Consider the following 25,639-nt stretch of genomic DNA (forward strand, 5'->3'; position numbering starts at 1 on the left):
ACCGAATCTGAAGACCTTTTTCCACAGGGATACTTTCAAAAACACCTTATCCCTAACTTGAAACTCAATCTCTTTTCGTTTTAAATCCGCGTAGGATTTCTATCTATTTGAAGTGGCTCTCAAGCAGTCACGAATCACTTTAACCTTCTCTTCGGTGTCTCTAACCAAATCGACCCCGTGAATTTGATTCTCTTTCAGTTCTATCCAATATAAGGGCATTCGACACTTACGCCTATACAAAACCTCATAGGGTGCCATTTTCAAACTCGATTGGTAACTTTTGTTGTAGGCAACCTCAACCAGAGGTAAATAATTTTCCCAGCTACCTTGAAACTCAAGAACACAACACCGCAACATATCTTTTAAGATCTGAATCACTCTCTCCGACTAACCGTCAGTTTGCGGGTGAAATGTTGTACTAAAATTAAGTTTCGTTCCCAATACCTCTTGCAACTTCTTCCAAAACCACGAGGTAAACCTCGGATCTCTATCCAACATAATCGACAAAGGTACTCCATGAAGTCTCACGATCTCAGAAACATATAAGTCAACCAATTTCTCAAGAGAATAGTCGGTACGCACTGGTATAAAATGTGCTGACTTAGTAAGCCTATCAACAACGACCCAAACTGAATCTTTTTTTCTTAGTGTCAAAGGCAACCCTGACACAAAATCCATGGTCACTCGGTCACAATTCCACTTGGAAACCATCACAGGCTGAAGTAAACCCGAGGGTACTTGGTGTTCAGCCTTCACTTGCTGACAAACTAGACACTTAGAAACAAATTCATAAATGTCTTTTTTCATCCCCGACCACTAGTACATTTTCTTCAAGTCGTTATACATTTTCACACTACCCGGATGGATAGACAAGCAACCACTATGTGCCTCTCGTAAAATCTTCTGAATGAGCTCATTATCCTTAGGTACACAAACCCTATCTTGGAACATCAAGCATACGTCGGTCTAGCTCTCTTGGCTTGCAATTCACTATCGTTATTCTGAGCCTCACAAATCTCTTGTAGGAACATCGGTCTAGCTCTCAACTCTGCCAGAACTGAACCATCATTTGTCACAATCAACTAAGAATTAGTAACCCTCAAGGCGAATAATGACTTTCTACTCAGAGCATCGGTGACTACATTCGCCTTCCCCAGATGGTAGTCAATCACTAACTCGTAATCCTTTATCAACTCTAGCTACCTTCGTTGTTATAGATTCAACTTATTCTGAGTCATCAAATACTTGAGACTTTTATGGTTGGTGAACATTCAACATCTTTCGCCATACAAATGGTGTCTCCAAATTTTCAAAGCGAACACGATGGCGGCCAACTCTAAATTGTGCGTCAGGTAATTCTTCTATGTGGCTTTTAGCTGTCTTGAGGCATAGGCTATTACCTTGCCTTCTTGCATGAGCACACACTCTAATCCATTTAAAGATGCATCACTATACACTAAAAACTCTTTTCCCAGTTCTGGTTGCACTAAAACTGGGGCTTCGGTCAACGAAGCCTTTAGTTTCTTGAAACTCTGTTGGCATTTCTCTGTCCATTCAAACTTGACATCCTTTTGTAACAACCTTGTCATCAGAGTAGCTATTATCAAGAACCCATTTACAAATCTTCTATAGTGTCCAGTCAAACCCAAAAAGCTTCAAATCTCTAACACATTTTTTGGCAGTTTCCACTCAACAATAGCCGGGATCTTGCTTGGGTCAACTATGATCCCATCTCCCGACACGATGTGTCCTAGGAATCCAACCTCTTTAAGCCAGAATTCACTCTTACTGAACTTGGCACATAACTGCTTATCTCTCAAGGTTTGTAAAACCATTCTCAGATGCTCCGCGTACTCACTCTCATCACGTGAGTAAATCAATATGTCGTCGATAAAGGCCACTAAAAAGTTATCCAAATACGGCAGAAAAATGCGGTTCATCAAATCCATAAACACCGTAGGGGCATTTGTTAAACTGAAGGGCATAATAAGAAACTCATAGTGCCCATACCTCGTCCTAAACGCAGTTTTCGGCACATCTTGCTCCTTAACCCTAAGCTGATAGTAGCCAGACCTTAAGTCAACTTTAGAAAACACGGTGGCTCCCTTCAACTGATAGAACAAATCATCTATCCTTGGCAAGGGATACTTGTTCTTCACAGTCACCTTGTTGAGTTGTCAGTAGTCTATGCACAATCTCATCGATCCATCCTTTTTCTTCATAAATAGCACTGGGGCACCCCACGGAGAAAAACTCAGTCTTGCAAAGCCCTTGTCAGTTAACTCTTGTAGTTGAACTTTCAACTCCTTTAACTTCGTAGGAGCCATCCTGTATGGAGCAATCGAGATGGGTGCTGTACCAGGGACTAACTCAATTCCAAATTCGACTTCCCTCACTAGAGGCAATCTGGGCAATTCTTCCGGAAACACATCTGTAAAATCAGATACCACGGGCACTGATTTGATCTTCAACTTAGACACTTGAGTATTCAACACAAAAGCGAGATAAGCCTCATATCCCTTTCTCAAATATCTCACTGCCAACATGGACGATATCACTACAGGTGAATTGTCTGATTCACCCGTTTCAACTTGAAGAACATCCCCGTCTTCACATTTCAACTTAATAAATTTCCTTCCACAGTCCACTACAACACTATGATAAGTTAACCAATCCATTCTGAGGATTACATCAAATTCATTAAACAGCGATAACATCAAGTTAGCCAGAAAACAATGACCTCTAATTGTCAATGGACAATTTCTACACACTTGGTCAACTAGCACATGTCTACCTAAAGGGTTGGACACTTTTACCACAAATTCAGTGGACTCTACTAGCATGCTCATACGGGGTATCAGTTCCATACAAATATAAGAGTGAGTAGACCACGGGTCAATTAAAGCAACAACAAATATATCATGGATAGAAAAGGTACCCCTGATCACATCAGGAGACTCTGTCTCTTTACGGGCACGAATAGCATAAGTCCTTGTAGGCGCTCTGCCCCACTTCCAGGTTTCTTATGTGGTCTCCCCCTTGAAGGAGCACTACTCGCCCTCACATCTTGCTTTTTATCTTTTTCATCTAATTCGGGACAGTTTCGAATGAAGTGGTCTAATGACCCACATTTGAAGCAACCTCTCTCATTCCCTCGACACTCGCCAAAGTGACGCCTACCACACTGTGAACACTCCGGTCGATTTGGCTGAGCACTATCGACACTCGCGATAGAAGTGGTCTGAGCTTTCGAAGCCGTGTTCTGCTTGTTCTTGTTTCTATTCGAGAACCCCACCAAAGTATTCGATCAGGTAGTAAGCTCCTTCGATCTCTTGGATGAGGTTTGATGTGATTTCCACATCTATCTTTTCCTTGAGTCTCGGTACTCGATGTCATCTTTTCTCTTCTCTTTGGCCAATTCCTCGACCTTACATGCTCTCTCCACGAGCACCATGAATTCCCTTAGCTGCAAGATGCCAACTAGTAAACAGATGTCTTCGTTCAAACCATCTTCAAACCCCTTGCACATCATGGCTTTTGTAGATATGCATTCCCGCGTATATTTGTTGAGCCTCACAAATTCGCGCTCACGCTCCGTCACGATCATATGACCTTGCTTTCATTTGAGGAATTCTTTCCTCTTTTGGTCGATGAAGCCCTAACTAATGCACATCTTTTAGAATTCTTCCTCAAAGAATCCCCAAGTTACTCGCTCTCTTGCTACAACTGACACGAGAGTGTTCCACCATTGATAAGCCGAATCTCATAGGAGTGACACTACGCACTTCATACACTCCTCCAACGTGCATGATAATTCGTTGAATACCCTGATAGTACTCTCTAACCAAAACTCGGCCCTTTCAAGGTCATCATCAATATTTGCCCAAAATTCTTTAGCCCCATGTTTACGGATTCTATCCACTAGAGGTTTCTCTCTCCTAGCTATCTCTACCCGTTGAAGAGCTAGATGAACGGGCTAAGGAATTGGGGGAGGTGGAAGAGGTGGGGGAGGTGGAGTATTCAGATTCGCACGAATGAACTCCGAATACCACGCATCCATCATGCGGAGGTAAGCTTTTCTAGCTCCTCCGCCCTAACTTATCGTCACAGGCCCATTATCTACTGGCACGATCCCTTCAGCGGGAGCCGACGCATTACTCTCCACATCATCCACCATAGCTATGTTAGGATCCATTTACTATATAAATAAAAACACAATTTATCTTGTCAAGACTCGTCACACTATCAATATATAATTATGGCATGTATAGCTAGACTCGTACTCACGTTAGGTTAGTTCTAGAATCGACTTAACCATAGCTCTGATACCACTAAATGTAACACCCCATTCGTGCCCTACGCCGGGACGGAATAAGAAGTATTACAAAACTTAAACTCATGCATTCTAAGGTTTCTGAGTTATCAAGCCTTGATCAAATTTAAAAATTTTTCGAACTATGTCTAAATTTCGTTAAAATAGGCTTACGAGACCCCAAACATCCTTTGGAACCCATTCGAGACCAACCCGGGTCCTTTAACCAACTTTAGAAAAATGACTCTTGAAACAGGGCATACGCCCGTGTGGAAGGGCAACACACTCGTGTGGTCATTATAGCATGGCCGCGCTGATGGCCCGTGTGATACACACGGCCTAAGCATCTAGGGACACGCCCGTGTGAATTAAATTCTAAATTCGAAACTATAGGGGTTTTCACACAGCCTAACACACGCCCGTGTCCATGGCCCATGGCCCGTGTCCCTCACACAGCCATGACACACCCGTGTCCTAGCCTGTGTCAAAAAACCTTAACATTTTGTTTCTAACATCAATATCCAATTACGGGCATACAGCCAAGGCATACGCCCGTGGCCAGAAGCAATGTCCTCCAACAGTTGAGACACACGACCGTGTCTCTACTCGTGTGTTTACTACCATGCATATTGACTTCCAAATTTTACGTGCAGAGAACACACGGCCAAACAACACGCCTATGGGGCTGACCGTGTGTCACACACGGCCTAGGCACACGCACGTGTGTCTATCCATATAGACGATATAAGGCTATCTATCAAGCCTTTTGCCACACTAAAACACAATCTAATGCCAACCAACATATCAAAGTCTAACTTAATATGATTTCTCAACCAAACAACCATAGCTAAGGCCTATATACATTTCTTATATTCAACCAAGCCAACAATTTCACATTCATAAAAGACTATCTTGCATTCACATATAAACTTTCAATATTATCCATTTTCTGTGGCCTTATACAAAATGAATCAAATGCTAAAGGAATCCAACACATTTGGCCAATTAACAATGACACAAAACTCACAAGTCAGGGTCCTATACATGCCATAATCAAAATAAAAGGTCTAACTATACAAAGTGCTTCGGATGATAGTGTGACTGGCTTTGATCCTCGAGCTACTTTGGTTGCACTATAAGAAAGTGGAAAGGAAAATAAGGTAAGCATAAAGCTTAGTAAGTAGCATGAAATTAAACATTAACTGATCATCATAACACAATATGCTCATAACCTTTCATAGCTTATTCATTAATACCAAAATAGTCGTAAGTACAACTTACTCATCATCATTCATTACAATTCATATTGCATATATTGAGCCCACATCTAATATATTTCAAATAGGTACCTGTATCACTCATCACATGATCATAACTTTTCTCATTTTGATATAAATCATAAATCTTTTGTTGAACTATTTGGAATAGTACCTGATACTCAATAGCCCTAACATGGGTTAAGATGCCATGTCCCAGTCATGGTCTTATACAAGCTCTCATCTATAGGTGTCGATGCCATGTACCAGACAGGTCTTACACTGACACAGAACAAACTGACGCCATGTCCCAGACAGGTCTTACACTAACTTATCTATCGCGAGGTCGATGCTTATCCTAGACATGTCTTACACTAGCTCTCGTCTCAATGTCGATGCATGTCCCAGACATGTCTTACACTAGCTCTCATACAGTGGCTGATGCATGTCCCAAACATGTCTTACACTAGCACACAAATGGCCCAAATGTCATGGCATGAATATCCGATGATTTCTAAGGTTCAACTTAGAGTTCTACTACCTCAATTCTCAACATGCTTAATCATTTCCTCAATCAAATAATTTATGCTATAACAATTTATTCATACGTGAAAAAAAGCAATGTAGTTGCATTATTTACACACAACTTACCTCGGTATTCAAAATGTGGCCACTATTTCGGCTTAGTCCACTAGCTTTGCTTTTCCCCGGTGTAGGCCCGGATTTTGTAAGTCTTGATCTGTAAAAATTCACAAATTTAAATCACTTTATCGATCTAGGTACACAAAAATTTATAATTGGGCAAAATGGTCATTTTGGCCCTAGACTTTTACAAAATGATCATTTTACCCCTAGACCCGAAAATTAGTTTTTATCGAATTTTCTTATTAGCCAAGCCAAACCGACCACTTATTACTCTTATGACGACCCCAAATTCTCAATATTTCACAACATTACTATCTATTTTACAAACTTTACAAAATGGTCCTATTGGGGTTTTCATGAGAAATCCTTTCACAAAAGTTGTTTATTTCACAACCATGATTTATTTTCTTCCATAAAATTTCAGAAAACAATATGAACACTCTCATGGAAAAACCCTATACTTTCAATCATTTAGCAAAATACTCCCCTCAATAGCTAGATTAAGCTTTATGGGTTCCAAAAACACAAAAATTAGCAAGTAAAGCTATCTAAATCACTTACTTTCAAAGATGGAGGGTGGCTGAAATTTTCAAGCTTCCGAATCCATTATTTGGCTAATATTTTTGGTGGATGAAGGAAGCAGATGATGACACTTTTCTTTTTGTTTTATTTTAGTCAAATAAATTACCAAATTTCCACCTAACCTTCGAATTTCACATTACCTTGCCCCCCTATGGCCGACAATCACCTAAGTAAATGTCTATTTGTCGTTTAAAGCCTTCAAATTTTAATTCTCTTGCTATTCAACATATTTAGCTAATAAGTTAAAACTTTTTCCCTTTATGCAATTTAGTCCTTTTTCAAAATTAAGCTCGCAAACGCTAAAATTACTTCACCAAAATTTTCATACACTCATATAATCCTACTATAACATCAAAATAATAATAAAGTAATTTCCCTAACTTCAAATTTGTGGTATCGAAACCACTATTCTGACTAAGCCCAAAATCGGGCTATTACAATTGAAATGGAAAGGGAAAAGCAAAGAAAAATTGACAGAGAGGAGGGGAAACAGAACGTCCAATATGGAAGAACTTTTGAGGAGAAGAAAATAGAAAAGAAAAATAAAAATAAAATAAAAGCAAGATATGACACAAAATCCTTTGATTTCTTCCCACTACTCACATAATCTCAACTTCCTCAGAATTTTGGTTCAATCGAAATTCTATTTGACAACCAAGCAAAAATAATACCCTCTCACTCACATAAGGATTCAAACACGGGACCTCAACACACCAATACCCCTTACCACTTGAATCAATAGGCTTATTATGAAATGAAATTACATGAAATAAATATAAGCCTACTGAACAAGATTAAAGCTTGGATCAGAAAAATAACAAAATTTGCCAAGGTTAAGCCTTGAACCTAAAACCTCTCACACACACCCAGAACACTTAACCACTGAAGCAGATACACACTTGTGTCAAAAACTTACAAGAACAAAAATACAAAGGCGAAGGTGTTATAACTCCACCCCCTAAAAGAAATTTCAACCTCAAAATTTACTTGATCAGAACAGATGAGGCTACTGCTCTCGCATCGAGTCCTCAGGTTCCAACGTGGCCTCCTCAGTACCATGATTCCGCCACAAAACCTTCACTAATGGTATAGAATTCCTCCTTAGAACCTTGATATCCCGATCCAGAATCTGAACTGGCTCCTCCTCAAAAGTCAAATCCGGCCTAACATCGATCTCTTCAATCGAAACAATGTGAGAAGGGTCAGACCGATACTGCCTCAACATCAAAACATTGAAGACATCGTGGATACGGTCCAACTCTAGAGGTAGTTCCAACTAATAAGCAACCGGTCCCACTTGCTTCAGAATCCTATACGGCCCAATAAACCTAGGGATTAGCTTGCCCTTGCGACCGAATCTCAGAACTTTCTTCCACAGAGAAACCTTAAAAAAGATGAAGTCCCACACAGAATACTCAATCTCCCTCCTCTTCAGATCCATATAAGACTTTTGTCTATCAGAAGCCGCTTTCAGACAATCCTGAATCAGTCAAACCTTATCTTAAGTCTCAGAAACCAACTCAGGACCCAAAACCCAACGTTCACCCAACTCAGTCAAACATAACGTTGTATGACACTTACGACCATACAGAGCCTTGTAAGGTGCCATCTGGATGGTAGACTGGAAACTTTTATTATAGGCAAACTCAACTAGTGGCAGATAATCCTCCCAAGTACCTCAAAAATCAATTACACAGCTCGGAAGCATATCCTCTAGTATCTAAATCACCCTCTCAGATTTACCATCTGTCTGAGGATGGAATGCAGTACTGAAGTCCAATTTCGAACCCAGAGCCTCATGCAACTTCTTTCAGAACCGAGATGTGAAGCGAGGATCTCTATCAAAAATGACCGACACAGGAACAACATGTACTCTAACTATCTCTGAGATATAGAGTTTTCCCAACTTCTGCAGAGAATAGGCGGTCCAAACCTGAATGAAGTGAGCCGACTTGGTCAATTAATCCACGATGACCCAAACAGAATCTTTCTTAGTGGGTGTCAAGGGCAACCCACTAATGAAGTCCATCGTCACACGTTCCCATTTCCATAAGGGAATCTTGACTGGTTGCAACAACCCCGAAGGCAATTGGTGCTCAACCTTAACCTGCTAGCATGTCAAACATCGAGCCACAAAATTTGTAACCTTACGCTTCAAACCCAACCACCAGTACAGTTCATGAAGATCCCAATACATCTTATTACCACCGAGATGCATAGCATAAGAGCTACTATGTGCCTCCCTCAGAATCGACTGCCTCAGATCAAAATCATTTGGCATATTGATCCGTCCTCGAAAACATAGCACACCATCATTATTCAACCTGAAATTAAAAGTAGCACCACTCTCAATCTGACAAAATCGCAAACTCAGAGACTCATCCCCTAACTGTTTATCCTGAATCTGATCAATCCAAGTTGGCTTAACTAGTAATCCGGCTAACAGACTTCCATCATCAAACAAACTAAGGCGAGCAAACATCGCCCCTCAATTAGACATCACTCTTTGACTGAGAGCATCAGCCACCACATTGGCCTTACCGGGATAATACTCTATAGTGTAGTCAGAATCTTTGAGTAGTTCAATCCAACGGCGCTGCATAAGGTTCAACTCCTTCTGGGTAAGGAAGTACTTGAGACTTATGTGATCGGTGTAGACAATACACCTCTCACCATATAATAGTGCCTCTAGATTTTCAAAGCGAAGACCATAGCAGCCAACTCGAGATCATGCGTCGGATAGCTTCCCTCATGTGTCTTAAGATGTCGGGAAGCATAGGTCACAACCTTACTATACTGTATTAGAACGCACCCAAAACCGACATGTAATGCATCACTGAATACCACAAACTTCTTACCAGATTTCGACTGAATCAGAACAGGAGCCTGAGTCAAAACAGACTTGAGCTTCTCAAAGCTCGATTGTTGCGCATCAGTCCAGAAAAATGGAACACCCTTACGCAGAAGCTTAGTCAAAAGATCTGTAATCAAAGAGAACCGGTTGACAAACTGCTCTCGTCAGACCCAGAAAACTGCGTATTTCAGACATATTCTTAGGCTGTTTCCAATCAAGCATAGCCTCAATCTTTTGAGGATCAACTCGAATTCCCTCAGCAGAAACCACGTGTCCCAGAAAAGTCACCTCACACAACCAGAACTCACAGTTGCTTAACTTAGCATAACGCTACTTCTTACGCAGAATCTGAAGCACAACTCTAAGATGCTCATCATGCTCATCCTCCATCTTAAAGTATACCAGATTATTATCAATGAAGACCATGATGAACTGATCTAGATAAGGCTAAAACACTCGATTCATCAGATCCATGAATGCGGCCGGAGCATTTGTTAAACTAAAGGGCATCACTAGGAACTCGTAATGTCCATATCGAGTCCTGAATGCAGTCTTATAAACATCATCTTCCTTAATCCTCAACTTGTAACACCTTGTACCTGAGACCGTTGCCGGAGTCGAACACGAGGTATTTACGGACTTATTTCATTGTAAAACACAGTTCATTTAAAATTTCCAGACAACTTGGCTAACTGCGCCACTGTCACCTTAAAAATCATATCTCGAGTTCCAAAACTCAAAAACCAGTTCCGTCAATTTTTCCTGAAACTAGACTCAAATTTCCATCTACAATTTTTTTTCTAGAATTTTTGATTTGGCAATTAGTACAGTTTATTAGTTAAAGTCTCCCCTGTTATAGGGTTCTACTACTCTGACCTTCATACAATACGACTTAGATATCTTCCTGTACAGGGCCTCAATACTTATGCCGTTTGTTTCTAACGAAACTAGACTCAAAAAGGAATCTATACATATATGACATGACTTCTAATTATCTCTGGTTAATTTATAGTGAATTTCCAAAGTCAGATCAGGGGATCCAAAAATCGCTCTGGCCCTGTTCCACGAAAACTTAAATATCTCTTAAAATACGACTCATATGATCGTTTCATTTCTTCCATATGAAAGTAGATTCATCAAGGTTCGATTACATAATTTTTTCACTATTTAATTCCATTCCTACTATTTTTAGTGATTTTTAAAATTTACATCACTACTGCTGTCAGCATCTGCCTTTAAGGTAGACTTTACCTATTTCATAGTTTCCATGATTCAACTTGCCCTTTAGCATATATAGCACAAAATATGATCATGATTAACCATTCCAATGGCCAATCATTTCCAAGCATATCCACACCTCTCAATAACCAAATACATACAAAATGATTATATCACTATGCTCAAAATATATAAGCCATTTTCGCATGGCTATCCAAATATATACAACACCAAAGTACTTGACTAATAACAAAAGGGCAGTCCTATACATGCCATTAGCAGAGTTCAACTAAAAGGGTACCAAAAGGGCTTTGATAGTGTGGGCGACTTCGACTTTGACACTCCCGAGTCCGATAGCTGACGAACCAAAATCTATAAAACAGAGATTCAAAGAACGGAGTAAGCATTTAATGCTTAGTAAGTTTTGAGCAATGAAATTAGGCACAACTGAAGTATAGCATTCATATAACTAAACGGATAATTTCATATACACATATTCTCAAAAATCAGTCCTACTTCACATTTCCAACCCTTATATTCATACATAAGGGATCAACTTAACCGAAGGCCGGAAGCTCATTAATCGACTGAGCGAATAATATTTAAAAGGAATCAACTACTCCAATGCATATACGAAACGTACCTCATCGTTGGGATTTTACGAGCGTATTAATTGAAATTATTACAGCAAGATCGCTCATTCCCAAACCAAGTACCTTCGGAATTTAGCCGGATATAGCTACTTGCTCAAATGCCTTCGGGACTTAGCCCGGTTATAGTAACTTGCACAAATGCCTTCGGGACTTAGCCCGGATATAGTAACTCGCACAATTGCCTTCGGGACTTAGCCCGGATATAGTAACTCGCACAAATGCCTTCGGGCTTAGCCGGGAATTAGTCACTAGCACAAATGCCTTCGGGACTTAGCCCGGTTATCATCCAAATATCCATGCACATATCAATAAATCATGACACATCTGTATTTCATTTTCATAACTAGAATTCAAACACAAGTCACTTATACAGCATTATCATTTTCGGCTCAATAGCTACATACAAAGAGCATGATTTTGATTTACTTAAAACATGATCTAATCGAATCATAATCTAAGCTCCATTACTCAAAAACTTACCTCGGATGTTGTCGAACAATTTCGGTGGCTATTCGATCACTTTTTCCTTTCCCTTATCCGACTTTGGTCCTCTAAGCTCTTGAGCTAATCCAAACAAATTTAACTTATTAAAGTCTCATTATGCTAGCTTATGGCCGAATATGACAAGGAGTTTGATAGGTCATATGGCCACCTTTAGCTCAAATACAAAATGGTCATACGCATTTTTAATCACATTGAGCAATTTAATACAATTAATCTAACATTTCCTCATGTGCACCTTTATGACCAAATACACACATCATTAACCTAATATCAATTAACTAAGCACTTTAACAAATTCTCCTTGAGCCGATTATCTAAGTCAAGATAGATTCATCATTATGCTTGCCTATAACCGAATACATGCAACACCAATCTATCTCATGTGGCCGAATATGCATGTCTATGTTGAGGCCAATTATATGCTTAATACTTCCTACAAATATGGTTACTTGTATTGACTACATACCATTTTGTTTCAAGTTCAAAACTCGGCTAATACACATATATACACTAGTAATCAAATACTAATATTTGCACTTCACCTTACTACCATTTCTCATCCAAATAACATGAGCAACAACCATTTTTCTCTTCTACTTCCTACCATGGCCGAATGCATCAAGACACCATACCATTTCAATTTTGGTCATGGTTTAAACAAAGAACTTAATGTCTACTCAAAAATGCTAAAAAGAAAATCCAAGAGTCATCAATCCACTATCACATGTATCATTACAAAGCTTCACATTTAGCATGCAAATGACATCAACACAAATCCACCTTAGCCGAAACTTAACTCATCTTCATGCCTCATCACCACAACAACAAACACCAACCAAGAAGACAACACCCATGGCCGAATATCATCTCCATCACATAGCAAAGATTAGAACCATGGGGTAGGTAGAACTCAAGCTAACAACTAAAAACATGCATGAATCTCATGGAACAACATCAAACATACCTTACCTAGATACAAGTATGGCCGAACCTCTTCAACCTTTTCTCCCCCCTTTCCTTTGATTTTTCGGTCAAGAAGAAACAAATGAGAACCCTTTTTTTTTTCATCATCCTACTAACCATTATTATTTTATTGCCCATGCTCCTTATTTTATTTTTCCTAACATAAAACACTAACATAAAAGGTTTATAATACCTTTTTACCCATAGCATGGCCAGCCACTAGTCAAATTTTGGGTAATTTGACATGCAAACCCATCACCTTTATAACATGCATTAATAGGCCACTTACATTTGCCTAGCACCTTTCTAAATTTTCTCACATAAGTCCTATTAACTAATTTCACATGCAATCGACTAAATCGAAGCTTAAAACTTTCACACATTCGTATTCACATATTCTAAACAATAAATATCACATTCAAATACTTCGGTGACTCGGTTTAGCGGTCCCGAAACCACTTCCCGACTAGGGTCAATTTAGGGCTGTCACACAACTGATGATATCCAGATCGAAGACCAACTTTGAAAACACAAAAGCCCCTCAGAACTGGTCAAATAAGTCATCGATCCTCAGAAATGGATACTTATTCTTCACAGCCAACTTGTTCAACTGCCAATAATCGATGCACATCCTCATGGTCCCATCCTTCTTTTTAACAAACATAACTGATTTTCTCCATGGAGACACACTAGGACAGATGAAACCAGGATCTATAAGTTCTTGAAGTTGAGCCTTAAGCTCCGTAAGCTCTTTCGGTGCCATACAGTAAGGGGTAATGGACACTGGAGCTGTACCAGAAAGAAACTCAATCCCAAACTCAACCTCTTGAGTTGAAGAAAAACCTAGTAACTCCTCGAGGTAAACATCTGGAAAGTCCTTCACAGTTCTGATGTCTCCGATAGAAGAGTCCCTAGAAACAACACTAACGTAAGCCAAGTACGTCGCACACTCTTTCCAAACCAATTTTTTAGCTACAGGCACGAGACCACATTGGACAGGTAGTCTCGACGCTCACCAATCACAACCACCTCTATATCATCCTTGGTCTTCAGAATGACCCTCTTAGATGCGCAGTCCAAATTAACCTCGTGCTCAACCAACTAGTCCATACCCAGAATTAAACCGACCTCTCCAAACGATAACTCCATTAGGTCTGCCAGAAATATCTCCCTTTACACCTCTAACGGAATGTCTTTATAAAGTTTACTAACCTGAGTAAACTGCCCTAATAGACTCAGTACAATAACCTCACTAGTAGTGCTCTCAATAGTAATTCCCAAGGTTTCAGATACAGTACTAGCTACATCAGAGTGTGCAGAACCTATGTCTATTAAGGCAGTATAAGGCACATTAGATCTGTTCGCTGTGGACACTCTCTGATACGATGCTCTAATGACCCACATCTCAAACAAGCCCTAATCCTCCTCCAACACTCTCTCGGATGGTGCCTACCATAATCACTACATGGTTGCAACCCAGTAGGAGCAACAGGGGCCCCCACTCTTACTGGCCCATCAAATCAGGCCTTTTTCTTAGGCCTCTGCACAGAACTTAAGGGTTCCAAATCTCTCTTGTTTTACCCCTCTCTCTCTCTCCCTATTTTGGCACTCCACGCTCCTAATATTCTCAGCGATCTTCGCCTTCTCTACCAAAATAGAAAACTCTCGCTCTCTCTGTGGACCAATCAGTACTCTCAAACTATCTCTTAAGCCATCCTCAAACTGGACACACCTCTCATACTCAGACGCCACCATGCCTCGAGCATAGCGGCTTAGCATCAGAAATCCGGCCTCATACTCGGCCACAGACCTATCCCCTTGCATGAGATTCATGAACTTAGGTCTATGAGCATCTACATAGCTCACTCCCACATACTTGCTTTAGAAAGTGGTCTTGAAGAAGTCCTAAATCAAACGATCAGGCTGAGTGCCCTCCTCAACCGTCAGCCACCACTGATAAGGCTCATCGCGAAGCAGAGAGACTGCACCCTTCAGTTTCTGCTCAGGAGTGCAATCCAGATTATTCATAATCTTTTTCGTGGCCTCCAACCAATACTCGGCCATACTAGGGGCGACTCCAGTAACATCCTTAAACAGCTTAGCTCTATTAGACCGAAGTCATTCAATTACCAACCCACAGCCCCCAGCTCCAAAATGGGGTCTAGCAACCCTCTACAATATCTTTAGCATGGCCTGGGATAGTGCGTCGTCCCCAACTGAGCGACTCTGAGACCCAGTCTCAGTAGCATGCAAAACTGGTGTCTCACTCGTATCTAAATTCGGTATACTGCCTAGAGAGGAAGACTCAGCACGAGCCCCTTACTTCTTCTTCCACATCCACGAATACCACATCCACAAATTCCACGAGCAGTTATTGTCTAATTCGAGTTTTATCTACATTAAAAATTTTATGCATCAGTTTCAATATTTATTAGCAGATATTTTATGCACAATTTATCAGTAGTTTAAAAGTGTTTCCAGAAGTTTCAGTTCAGTTTTCTAACTATCTCTGTACAATATCAGAAGGTATTATCTACAATATTTCCATAATAAACTATCTCAGTTTCAGAAATACTTATAGGATCGGCGCCGGAGACTCGGTGTACCATACACTTTCTCAATTTATTCAAATCATTTCAAACCCAATACTTTTAAAAACAAAATTTTGGGACCCAATATTCACAGTCGAGTTTTGCAACCTAGCTTTGATACCACTAAATGTAACACCCCAAATTCGACCTAAACGTTATGGCCGAATTTGGTGATGTCACATGGAAATTTTTTGAAAACAGGTTAATTTAATTAACTAATCATTTATAAAACCCATATTCCTTCGTGTTTAATATACAGAACATTATTTAAACAGTTTATTTGCCAATCGCTTATTATAGCGGAAGCTTTAATCATTTATGTTTGAAAACGCAATCATGTTTTTAGGGAAAACATTGTTTACATAAAACCGTTGTTTTTAATAAAACGTTTTAACAACGCGATTAAATCAAAGAAAACCAGTAAAAAAATTAAACAGTCTAGAGAGTCCCCAAAATTTACAACTCTTAAACAAATCCAAAATTTAAAATAATCCAAAAGTAACAAGTTAAATCAGTTTTATGATATGGTAGTCACCGCTGATCCTCTGCCACACTGATTCGCCTAAGTCAGTGGATTATCTGAACAAAAACAGACAAATAGAGGTGAGATTATGTAAACTAAGTGTGTAACCGAATAGAAATAAACATGTAATCATACATAATCATATACACAGTCAGAAACAACTACAGATATAGAATCGGGCTCGGGCCCATTTTAGATACAGATATAGTAAACAGAATTAGAATCCTACCCCCATCCTCTAGACATCATCTATGACCATCCCAACACACCATGTAGGGTTAAAAACACCCACCCATCCCTACACACCATGTTGTGCCATTACGGCACGTATCAGATATAATGCAGCCAAGCTGCCAGATAATAGGTGATTAATGCCGAACAAATACTTTCTTCGCATATACAAATCCCACCCTAAAATAGATACAAAGCATACATACCGAATTAATAGATAGAACATGCATAACATACTTATAAAAAGAGATAGCAGGTTTACATGGCATAGACATGCTCAGAATAGTACTTTCATCTAACAGAAACATAGTTTAGGGTTTAGTAAGTCTTTACCAACCCTACGGTAGGTCCACAGTCGAATAGGACGACCCGTACGACCTTATGAAAAACTTCAGTAGTATAGGCCACACTCGAGGCACCACATGTCCGTGTTCTCTGCATGGCCATGCCTTATTCTAAAAGAAGAGGTGAAGCCTATTGAAAGAAAGACATCGAGGGCAAATTCGATAGTGCTCATTCGTAAAAAGAGGAATGGTAGAGGAGGGTTGATGTTTGTGGACATCAACATGGCGGGTCAGAAGTGGAGTGCTCTTATTGATACGGAAGCATCAAACTTGTTCATATCAAAAAGGGCTGCCAAGAAGTTTGGTCTATTAATTAAGAAATTGAGTAAGAAGATCAAGACAGTAAATTCTAAAGAGGCCCCAACTGTGAGAGTAGCTTGTAATGTGGAGCTACAAATCGGCGAATGGAACGGCAAGGAAGACTTTGAGGTAATCCAATTAGATGATTACGATTATATGATTGGCATAAACTTCCTTGATAGGATTCAGATAGTTCTGTTTCCATGGGCCGATGAAATCCATATTGTCACTGGTCTATTATTGAAGATTTTTGTGCCAGTGCATCGGGATATGAAGGTTGGGACCAAGGTGTTGTTGTCAATCCAACTAGACGAAGATGTTTCGTATGGAAGAAACATTAACACAATAGAATGGAATGCTACGAAGCCCCTTCAGAAAAGCTAGTGGAGCTTGAGTCTGATATGAGACCTATGGAGTCGACTGTGGAGACGCCACTTTTGGGGAAGGTGGATTGTGCATCAGACTTTGAGGGGAAAGAAGCGATGCAAAAGTAGTCAAAATGAGTAAATGTTGTAAGTAAGGTACATTACAAACACTCTAATAGTGTTTTGAATTCTGACTTATTGACTTGGCAAGGTCGTAAGGGCCTTTTCAAAGTTCATAAGCAAGAAGGCCGAGGGATTGTAGGCAAAACGAAGCCAAGATGTGAGAATTAAGAGGATTCCAATGGGAACAAGTCAAGATTCGGGCAAGTTAGAGCGGAGACTTCTTGCCAATGAAATGTACCAATGAGTGCAACGGTTCAAGTTAAGAGGCGATGAAAGTCGAGGCAAAGATTTCGAAGAAAGGGACAACCCAATTGCAAGACAAGTCGGGAAGAGGCCAAGGCAACGAGAGAGTTCCAAGACGAATCAAGCCAGTGTCATTTAAAAGTTGCAACGAGGGCGTTGCGAGAATGAGTGGAGGAGAATGTCACGGGCCAAAGTACAAAGCCCGTGACCATGGCACAAGAGGCACCCCATAGAGGTCGATCGATTAGATAGGGATTATTTAGCCTACGAGAACTGGCCTGATTCCAAGAATTGTTGGAGAAGCCTGTTAAATTGAAGCCTAGTTGGCCTGATAACAAAGATATGGCAACTTAGGCTAATTTGGTAACTAATCTTAAAAGATAGAGGGAATCATATCTTGTAAAGATTAGATAGGATTTGATATGGCATATATTGTAAAATCCCGAATTAGGGCCTAGTCAGAACAGTGGTTTCGAGACCACAAATCTGAGTTGATAATAATTATTTTATGATTATTATAAGGTTTATGATCTGTCTATGCTTGTGCGGAAATTTCATGAGGAAATTTTATGTGAAAAGTACTTAATTAGACTTTAAGGACTAAATCGAATAATTTGTAAAACTTGTGTTCTAGAAGCAATTTGAATGAAATTGAATTAGACTATTAGTTATAAGTCCATAAAGAGAAATTGACCAAGTTCTAAAAATTTGGACAAAAATGGGCTTGGAAGGGTAAATTTTGAAAGAATGGTAAAGAGGGCATTTTGGTCATTTAGGGGTAAAATGAATTAAAAGACAAAAATTAAAAGACAAATCTGTCAATCTTCCTCCCATGGCCATGTGAATAAGGGAGCCATGGCTAGGTTTCCAAGCTTTCAAGCTCAATAGAAAGTGATCCCGAGCCCCATTTTTAAAGTTTTATACATTTTTAAAATCCCGGTAACATGCTCTACTCATTTCTACCATTATTTTGAGCTAGGGTTTATGTTTAGAAATTTACCTACGCATGACATGCTAGTATTTTTATTTTTAATGGTAGAATATGAAAGATTGGAGTGTATTTAACACATTTTACTAAGTGATTTTTCATGAAAAAGCCTAAAAAGGACTAAATTGAAAAATGTGTAAAATAGGTAACTAAAAATCTATTTTAATGAGAAATGTGGGCTGCCATAAGCTTGAATATGGTTTGGATAGGCTTGGGTAATCAAGAAATTGAACACATTTCATTTTACGAGCCTATGGACTAAATTGCAAATATGTGAAAGTTTAGGGGCAAAAATTTAAATTTTCCAAAATATGATTTTTAGGTCAATTTGAACAATGTGAGTCCTAAATAGGCTATATTTGAAATGATAGATCAAGGAAATCGAGATTCGGGCTTAAATTAGGAAAATACAAAGTTATGGATTAAAATGGTAACTTTGCCGTTTTCGTATTCGAGGTAAGTTCGCCTGATTTAATAAGTCTATTATTCAAATTATTATTGTTATACATGAAATATATCTTGCTATGATTGTATTGAATTTGGTGTTAATAGAAATTTGGTGGAATATGATATTTAAATGAAATGAGTAAGTTTGTATAGAAACAAGGTGACATGTTATTTTGATTGTATGGATTTATGCTCAAATAAACATGAAAATGTGTTGATTTAAATGTACATTGCATGATCATCTATGCATATTGATATACTTGATGAAAGGATGATAATTGTCTCGGTTGAATAAAAACGGAGATCCGATGGATAAATTCTTGCTTACATGACATGAGGTCCTGCATGTGTTACAAAAAAAGGATTTTGCCCGGACGGGTAATCCAATTATCTCAGTATAGTAAGGATCCAGCCCAGACGGGTGTTCCTTAAGTGATCGAACCTCCCGATGAATATGTGTGCATTATGGATTTAGCTTGGATGGGTAATACGATTAAGAACTAAAATTAGCTTGGACTGGTAATTCATATCCGAGCTTATTGGAGTAATTGTTGTTGTAAGGGATTTAGCCTGGAATGATAATCCCGACAATACTCCTTGAATTTATGTTATAGGGGATTTAACCTAGATTGGTAATCCCGCCGTAAGAGCGAGGTTCGCGAGAGTGCATACTTGATAATGATCACTAGCATGATTTGAAAGTAAATTGGATACCCATCGAGATTCCAAAGAATTCAACGGGAATAATATGAGAAATGGAATGGAAATACTTGAAATGATAAGCTTACTAAAATATATCTCAACGGGTGTTCCTTAAGATCCCCATTCCACTTCTCGATTTTAGAGGAAACTTCATAAGGCTCTAGGTTCGAGATTAAACTTCAGTACTGCGTTCCATCCTTAGACAGAGGGTCAATCTGATAGGGTGATTCAGATATTGGAGGTTATGCTTTGGAGTTGTGTGATTGATTTTTGAGGTAGTTTGGAGGAATTTCTATCATTAGCCGAGTTCGCCTACAATAACAATTACCAGTCAAGTATTCAGATGGCACTTTACGAGGCTCTATATAGTTATAAGTGTTGTACTCCATTGTGTTGGACTGAGTTGGGTGAGCGACGGGTTTTGGGTCCTGAGTTGGTTTCCAAGACTGAGGATAAAGTTACACTAATTCGAGATTGTTTTAAGGCAACTTCTGGTAGATCTAAGTTTTATTCATATTTGAAAAGGAGGGATATTGAGTATTCTATGGGTGATTATGTGTTTCTTAAGGTATCTTCGTGGAAGAAGGTCATTCGATTTGGACGTAAGGGCAAGTTGAGCCCTAGGTTTATTGGGCCGTACTAAATTTTGAAACACGTAGGACCGGTTGCTTATCAGTTAAAGCTACCTTCAGATCTGAACCGTATTCATGATGTGTTCTACGTCTCTATATTGAGGCAGTATCAGTCAGACCCATCTCATATTGTTTTTGTTGAGGTGATTAAGGTAAGACCGTATTTGACTTTTAAGAAGGAGCTAGTTTAGGTTCTGGATCGAGATGTTAAGGTCTTGAGGAGGAAGTCTATTCTGTTAGTGAAGATTCTCTAGTGGAATCATGGCACAGAGGGAGCCACATGGGAACCTGAGGACTCGATTCAACAACAATATCTGCATCTATTAGAATCAGATAAATTTTGAGGCTGAATTTTTTTTAGGGTGTAGAGCTGTAACTCCCCAAAATATGAATTCTTGTTTTGTTGAGATATGTCATAATTAAGTGTTTGTCCCAGTGGTTAAAAGTTTGAGTATGTGTTTGAGGTCTAGTCTTCGAGTCTTAAAATGAGCAAAGTGCGAAGGTTTTGCTATATTTTTGTTTGTTTGTTCAAGTTGGCCTATTAGTGGTTGGGTTTGAATTAAATTAGGTCTTTGAGTAATCTGATAAGAACTGAGTATTTGGTCTGGTTTTTGTTTTATTTTATTTTTAATACTTTATTTATTTTCTTTTTAAAAAAATCCGAACAAATCCCCTAACTCCCTTTTCAATTTTGCACGTCCCATTTGTTTCCAATTTTTTTTTCATTTGGTTTTCTACCCAAATTATCTCACGTTTTATACCCAAATTATCTCACTTTTGTTCCTTTTCTAAAACCATTATTCATGCCGTCATATACTTTCCATGTTTTAGTGTTCGCGAGAATGCATACTTGATAATGATCACTTGCATGATTTGGCAGTAAATAGGATATCCTTCGAGATTCCGAGGAATTCAACGGGAATAATATGAGAAATGAAATAGAAATACTTGAAATGATAAACTCATCTATGCTCGGGGTTGGAGATTACTAAGCTTACTAAGCATAAAGCTTACTCCCTCCTTTCCATTTCTTTTAGTGTTGTCAAGTCAGCTCGGGGTTGGAGAACGTCGGAGACAACATCACACTACCAAGCTATCACCTTGGGATATTGATACATAGGTTGAGAAGTTTCAAGTGAGTGGCATGTATAGGGATTAGTTTTTATGATATGTGTTCTATGATTTGGCCAAATGTATTGGCTTATTTTGATTTATTTGTAGATGGCCATAGGGTGTGGCTCATATTAAGTATGGTTTGTAAATCTATTTATCCATGCTATGTTATAATGTTTGTGATGAAATAATGTGAACATAATGGTTGACCATGCATGATTGGTGTTGTGACATGCATGTGTGATGAATGCTTCATGACCATTCGAAGTGGTCATGACCATATTTAAGATATAATATGGCAAGTGAGATAATAATGCCTTGAATATGAATGCTTGATGGATAAGCTGATAATCATGGTATAAGAGAATAAGTGGTAAAGTATTTGGCTTGGTCAAATAAATGAGATATGATATGCCTAGAATCGGTATAATGTGGGAATATGTAAAACATGTATGATGCCTTGAAAATGTCATGTTGTGTCACAATAAGGAGTGTTTTAATCATTAAAATGTTGCTATGAATTGTGATTATGACGTGTAAAAGTTGTAAAGGATTATGGTTAACATGAAGGCTTGGAAATAGCCTAAGTGTTGGCCACACGGGCTGAGACACAGCCGTGTGCCTCAACCATGTAAGGGACACGGCTTGGTGACATGGGCATGTGACCTGACCGTGTGGTTCAATTTGTGTACTGACGTCATAAATAGAGAGTTACACGGCCTGAGGACATGGACGTGCCCTTGTGTCCACACGGACGTGTAACCCTATTTTATGAGAAAATAATTTCTAAGTTTTCCCAGAACTTTCCAAAGTTCTCAGTTTAGTCCTAGACTATTTTAAATGCATGTTAGGGGCCTTGTAGGCCCATAATAAGGATACTATGAATATATTTGATTGGTTTTAAGTTAGAACAAAATTTAATAGCCCGAATTGCATGATTGTTTGCGTTTAAGTTTGGTAATGCCTCGTATCCTGTCTCGGTGTTAGACACTAGTAGTGGGTGTTACATATCTTGTAAATCCCATGATTTTAGGGATATGATGAATCTCGTCCGTCGATGTATTTTGATCTTGACTGTCAGTTTTGGGGGAGCTCAACTATAAATAGAAAGCCTCCCCCTCATATGTAAATCATCCATTGTATGTTGAATTCTTAAGAGTAATAGAATTCTTTGAGCATTTACTCAAACACTTTGTGTGCATTCTTTCTTTTGCTTTATGTTGTTCTTTTGTAGCTTCTTTTGTCACAATCGCTTTCGCTATACAAATTAGTGCCTAGGAGGAGTTCTTAAAGAATCCTTACTTTTGAGTGGAAAGGCTGACTTAGGCGAGTTTGGAAGAGCGGATTGCCTAAGGCCGCACAGATTGTGAGACGAAAGATCTAGCCCCATGTCACTAGTTGCAAGGAAGGGTCTCCCTAAGATGATTGGTACTTCCTTATCTACTTCAAAATCTAAAATGAAAAAGTGACCAGGGAAGATAAACTTATCAACACGTACCAAAACACCTTCAATCTTTCCTTCTAGAAGTGCTACTAACCGATATGCTAGTTAAAGTGTTACAGTTGTTGATCTTACTTGACTATACCCAATTTCTTGAATATAGACATCAGCATCAAGTTAATGCTCACTCCTAAATCACATTGAGCTTTCCCATGATAAAATCTACCAAAGTTGCATGGTATAGTGAAGCTACCTGGGTCCTTTAGCTTTAGGGGTAACTTGTTTTGTAAAAATGCGCTATATTCTTTTGGCGTGGCTACAGTTTCAAACTCCCCAAGTCTCCTCTTTTTGGATATAATGTCCTTAATGAAATTAGCACATTTCAACTTCTTTTCTAAAGCTTCTACCAATGAAATAATGATATGAAGCAGCTTAAAAACATTTAAAAACTTCTTGAACTGCACCTCTTGTTTTTGTTGTTTTGATCTTTGTGGATATAGAGGTGGTGGAACCTTGGCTTGAATCGGACAACTCTTATAAGGCTTGGTTTTTGCATCTAACGTAGGTGTTAGATTATCAAATTTGATTGGGTTAGAATTTACCTCATCAGACTTTTTAAACTTTGGCTTCTATAGTGTGAGAATTTCAACTTCCAGTTGAATTTCCTCTTTATCTATAAACTCATCTTCAACCTCAACTACTTTGGGTTCCAAATTCTTTCCACTTCATAAAGGACCGCTTTACAGTGCTCCTTACCCTTATTCCTTGGATTTTCCGTATTGCTTACTAAAGCTCCTTGTAGTCTATTACGAAGCTCAGTAGCCATTTAACAAACTTGGTTTTCAAAATTTTTCAAAGGGGTCACTTGGCTTTGGATCAAGGTGTCGTTCTTGGACTTGTATGATTTCAACAAGTCCTTCAGGCTATTGACATGTTCAACTCGAGGTGGCTTTTGAACTTGTTGATTAAAAGCTGGTGGGTGATTTAACTTGGGCTATATGTAATTGTTACCAGGTCCAGCTCCTAGTTTACTCCAAGAGAAGTTAGAATGGTTTTGCCATGAAGGGTTATAGAAGTTAGACTGTGGTCCCTGCCCACTTCTATTCTGATTTTAATATCCTACATAGTAGACTGATAAATGGTTTCGCCATGAGGGGTTATAGAAGTTGGACTGTGGTCTTTGCCCACTTCTATTCTTATTTTAATTTCCTACATAGTAGACTAACTCTAGATTTGATGGACAATTGTCAAACGGGTGTCCATCCCCACAATATACAAGGAAATGTTGTCAAATTGACTTGGTGGTTGGGCTACAACATTATTAAGACCATTAGTAGTAAAAGTTTTTAACATTGAAGAGATCGAAGATACTTGAGCTGCAAGTGAAGTGAAAGTGTCCACTTTATGTACTCTTGCTACTCATTTTCCTCTTACTCTATTGGTTGGCCATTGGTAATTGTTATTGGAAATTCTCTCAATGATGTCATAATCCTCGTTATAAGACTTAGAGAGGAGAGAACCATTAGCTAAAGCATCCACTACTATCCCCGCATGTCCATTGAGGCCATTATAGAATGTCTCCAATTTGATACAGTGTGGAAACATGTGATGAAGGCATTTGCATAGTAGTTCTATAAATCTTTCCCATGCCTCATATAGGGATTCATCGTCTAATTTCTTAAAGCTTGTGATCTCATTCCTTAACATAGCATTCTTGCTAGGTGGGATGTATTTGACTAGAAAATGTTCCGTTAATTCTTACCAGGTAGAGATTGAATCAGATGGTAATGAGTTTAGCCAAGCTCTAGCTCTGTCTCTTAAGGAGTATAGAAATAACTTTAATTTCGGTGTATCTATTGTTACTGCAACACCCCTAACCAGTATCCAACGCCGGAATAGCGTTAAGGAGCATTCCCGGTCTTATACAACACACAATCATACACTTTTTATATTCATTTTCCATTCTAAATTAAAACCATTCAATTTCAATCATTACAAGCCTTCAAGGCCTAAAATAGACATTAAAAATAGTTCGGGACTAAATCGAGTACTTAGGAAATTTTTAAGAAATCATGGAAAATTTTCAAAGTGCAGAGGACACACGCCCATGTGTCCAGGCCATACACGGCCAAGGGATACGCCCATGTCTCAGGCCATGTGAGCATTCGAAATTGGATCACATGGCCATGTCCCAGCCTGTGTCTGACCCCATGTAACTCACTAACTTGGGTCACACGACCAGACCACACACCTGTGTGCCAGGCCGTGTACCCTTCGAAGTAGCCTCACACACCTGTGTGTCAAGCCGTGTGAAAACTGAAGAGTATACTAACTTGTACCACACGACCAAGCTACACACCCGTGTGCTAGGCCGTGTAAAGCTATTGACTTGAATTCTAAAGAAGTATCAAGGGACACACGGCCGTGTCACCTGGCCGTATGTCACATATGGCTGAGACACATGTCCGTGTCTCTGCCCGTGTGGACAAAAATAGGCCATTTTCCAAGCCTTATTTCTCACCCAATGTGGTACAAACCTACACATACCAAATAGCAGATGACCATATCATCAATAGGCATTCAAACCAATCACAACCAAGTCCATATCA

At 39.1% G+C, this 25,639-nt stretch overlaps 1 protein-coding gene and 1 non-coding gene across 2 annotated transcripts; one reads left to right on the top strand and one right to left on the bottom strand.

Annotated features, from left to right (window-relative positions):
• Positions 1–7,801: 7,801 nt before the first annotated feature.
• LOC107957410 (uncharacterized) lies at positions 7,802–10,039 on the bottom strand. The gene is made up of 5 exons (XM_041082112.1): positions 9,991–10,039; positions 9,299–9,483; positions 8,942–9,199; positions 8,180–8,275; positions 7,802–8,071 (listed from the first exon to the last, which is right to left on the bottom strand). The coding sequence occupies exons 1-5, from the start codon at positions 10,037–10,039 to the stop codon at positions 7,802–7,804; spliced, it is 858 nt and encodes a 285-aa protein (XP_040938046.1).
• A 14,594-nt stretch (positions 10,040–24,633) lies between these two features.
• LOC121210445 (small nucleolar RNA R71) lies at positions 24,634–24,737 on the top strand. Its single transcript, XR_005905562.1, has one exon. It is a non-coding gene; the product is annotated as a small nucleolar RNA R71 (small nucleolar RNA).
• The last annotated feature ends 902 nt before the right edge of the window (positions 24,738–25,639 follow it).

Source organism: Gossypium hirsutum, chromosome A11 (genome assembly GCF_007990345.1).
Source record: "Gossypium hirsutum isolate 1008001.06 chromosome A11, Gossypium_hirsutum_v2.1, whole genome shotgun sequence".
Taxonomy (NCBI): Eukaryota; Viridiplantae; Streptophyta; class Magnoliopsida; order Malvales; family Malvaceae; genus Gossypium; species Gossypium hirsutum.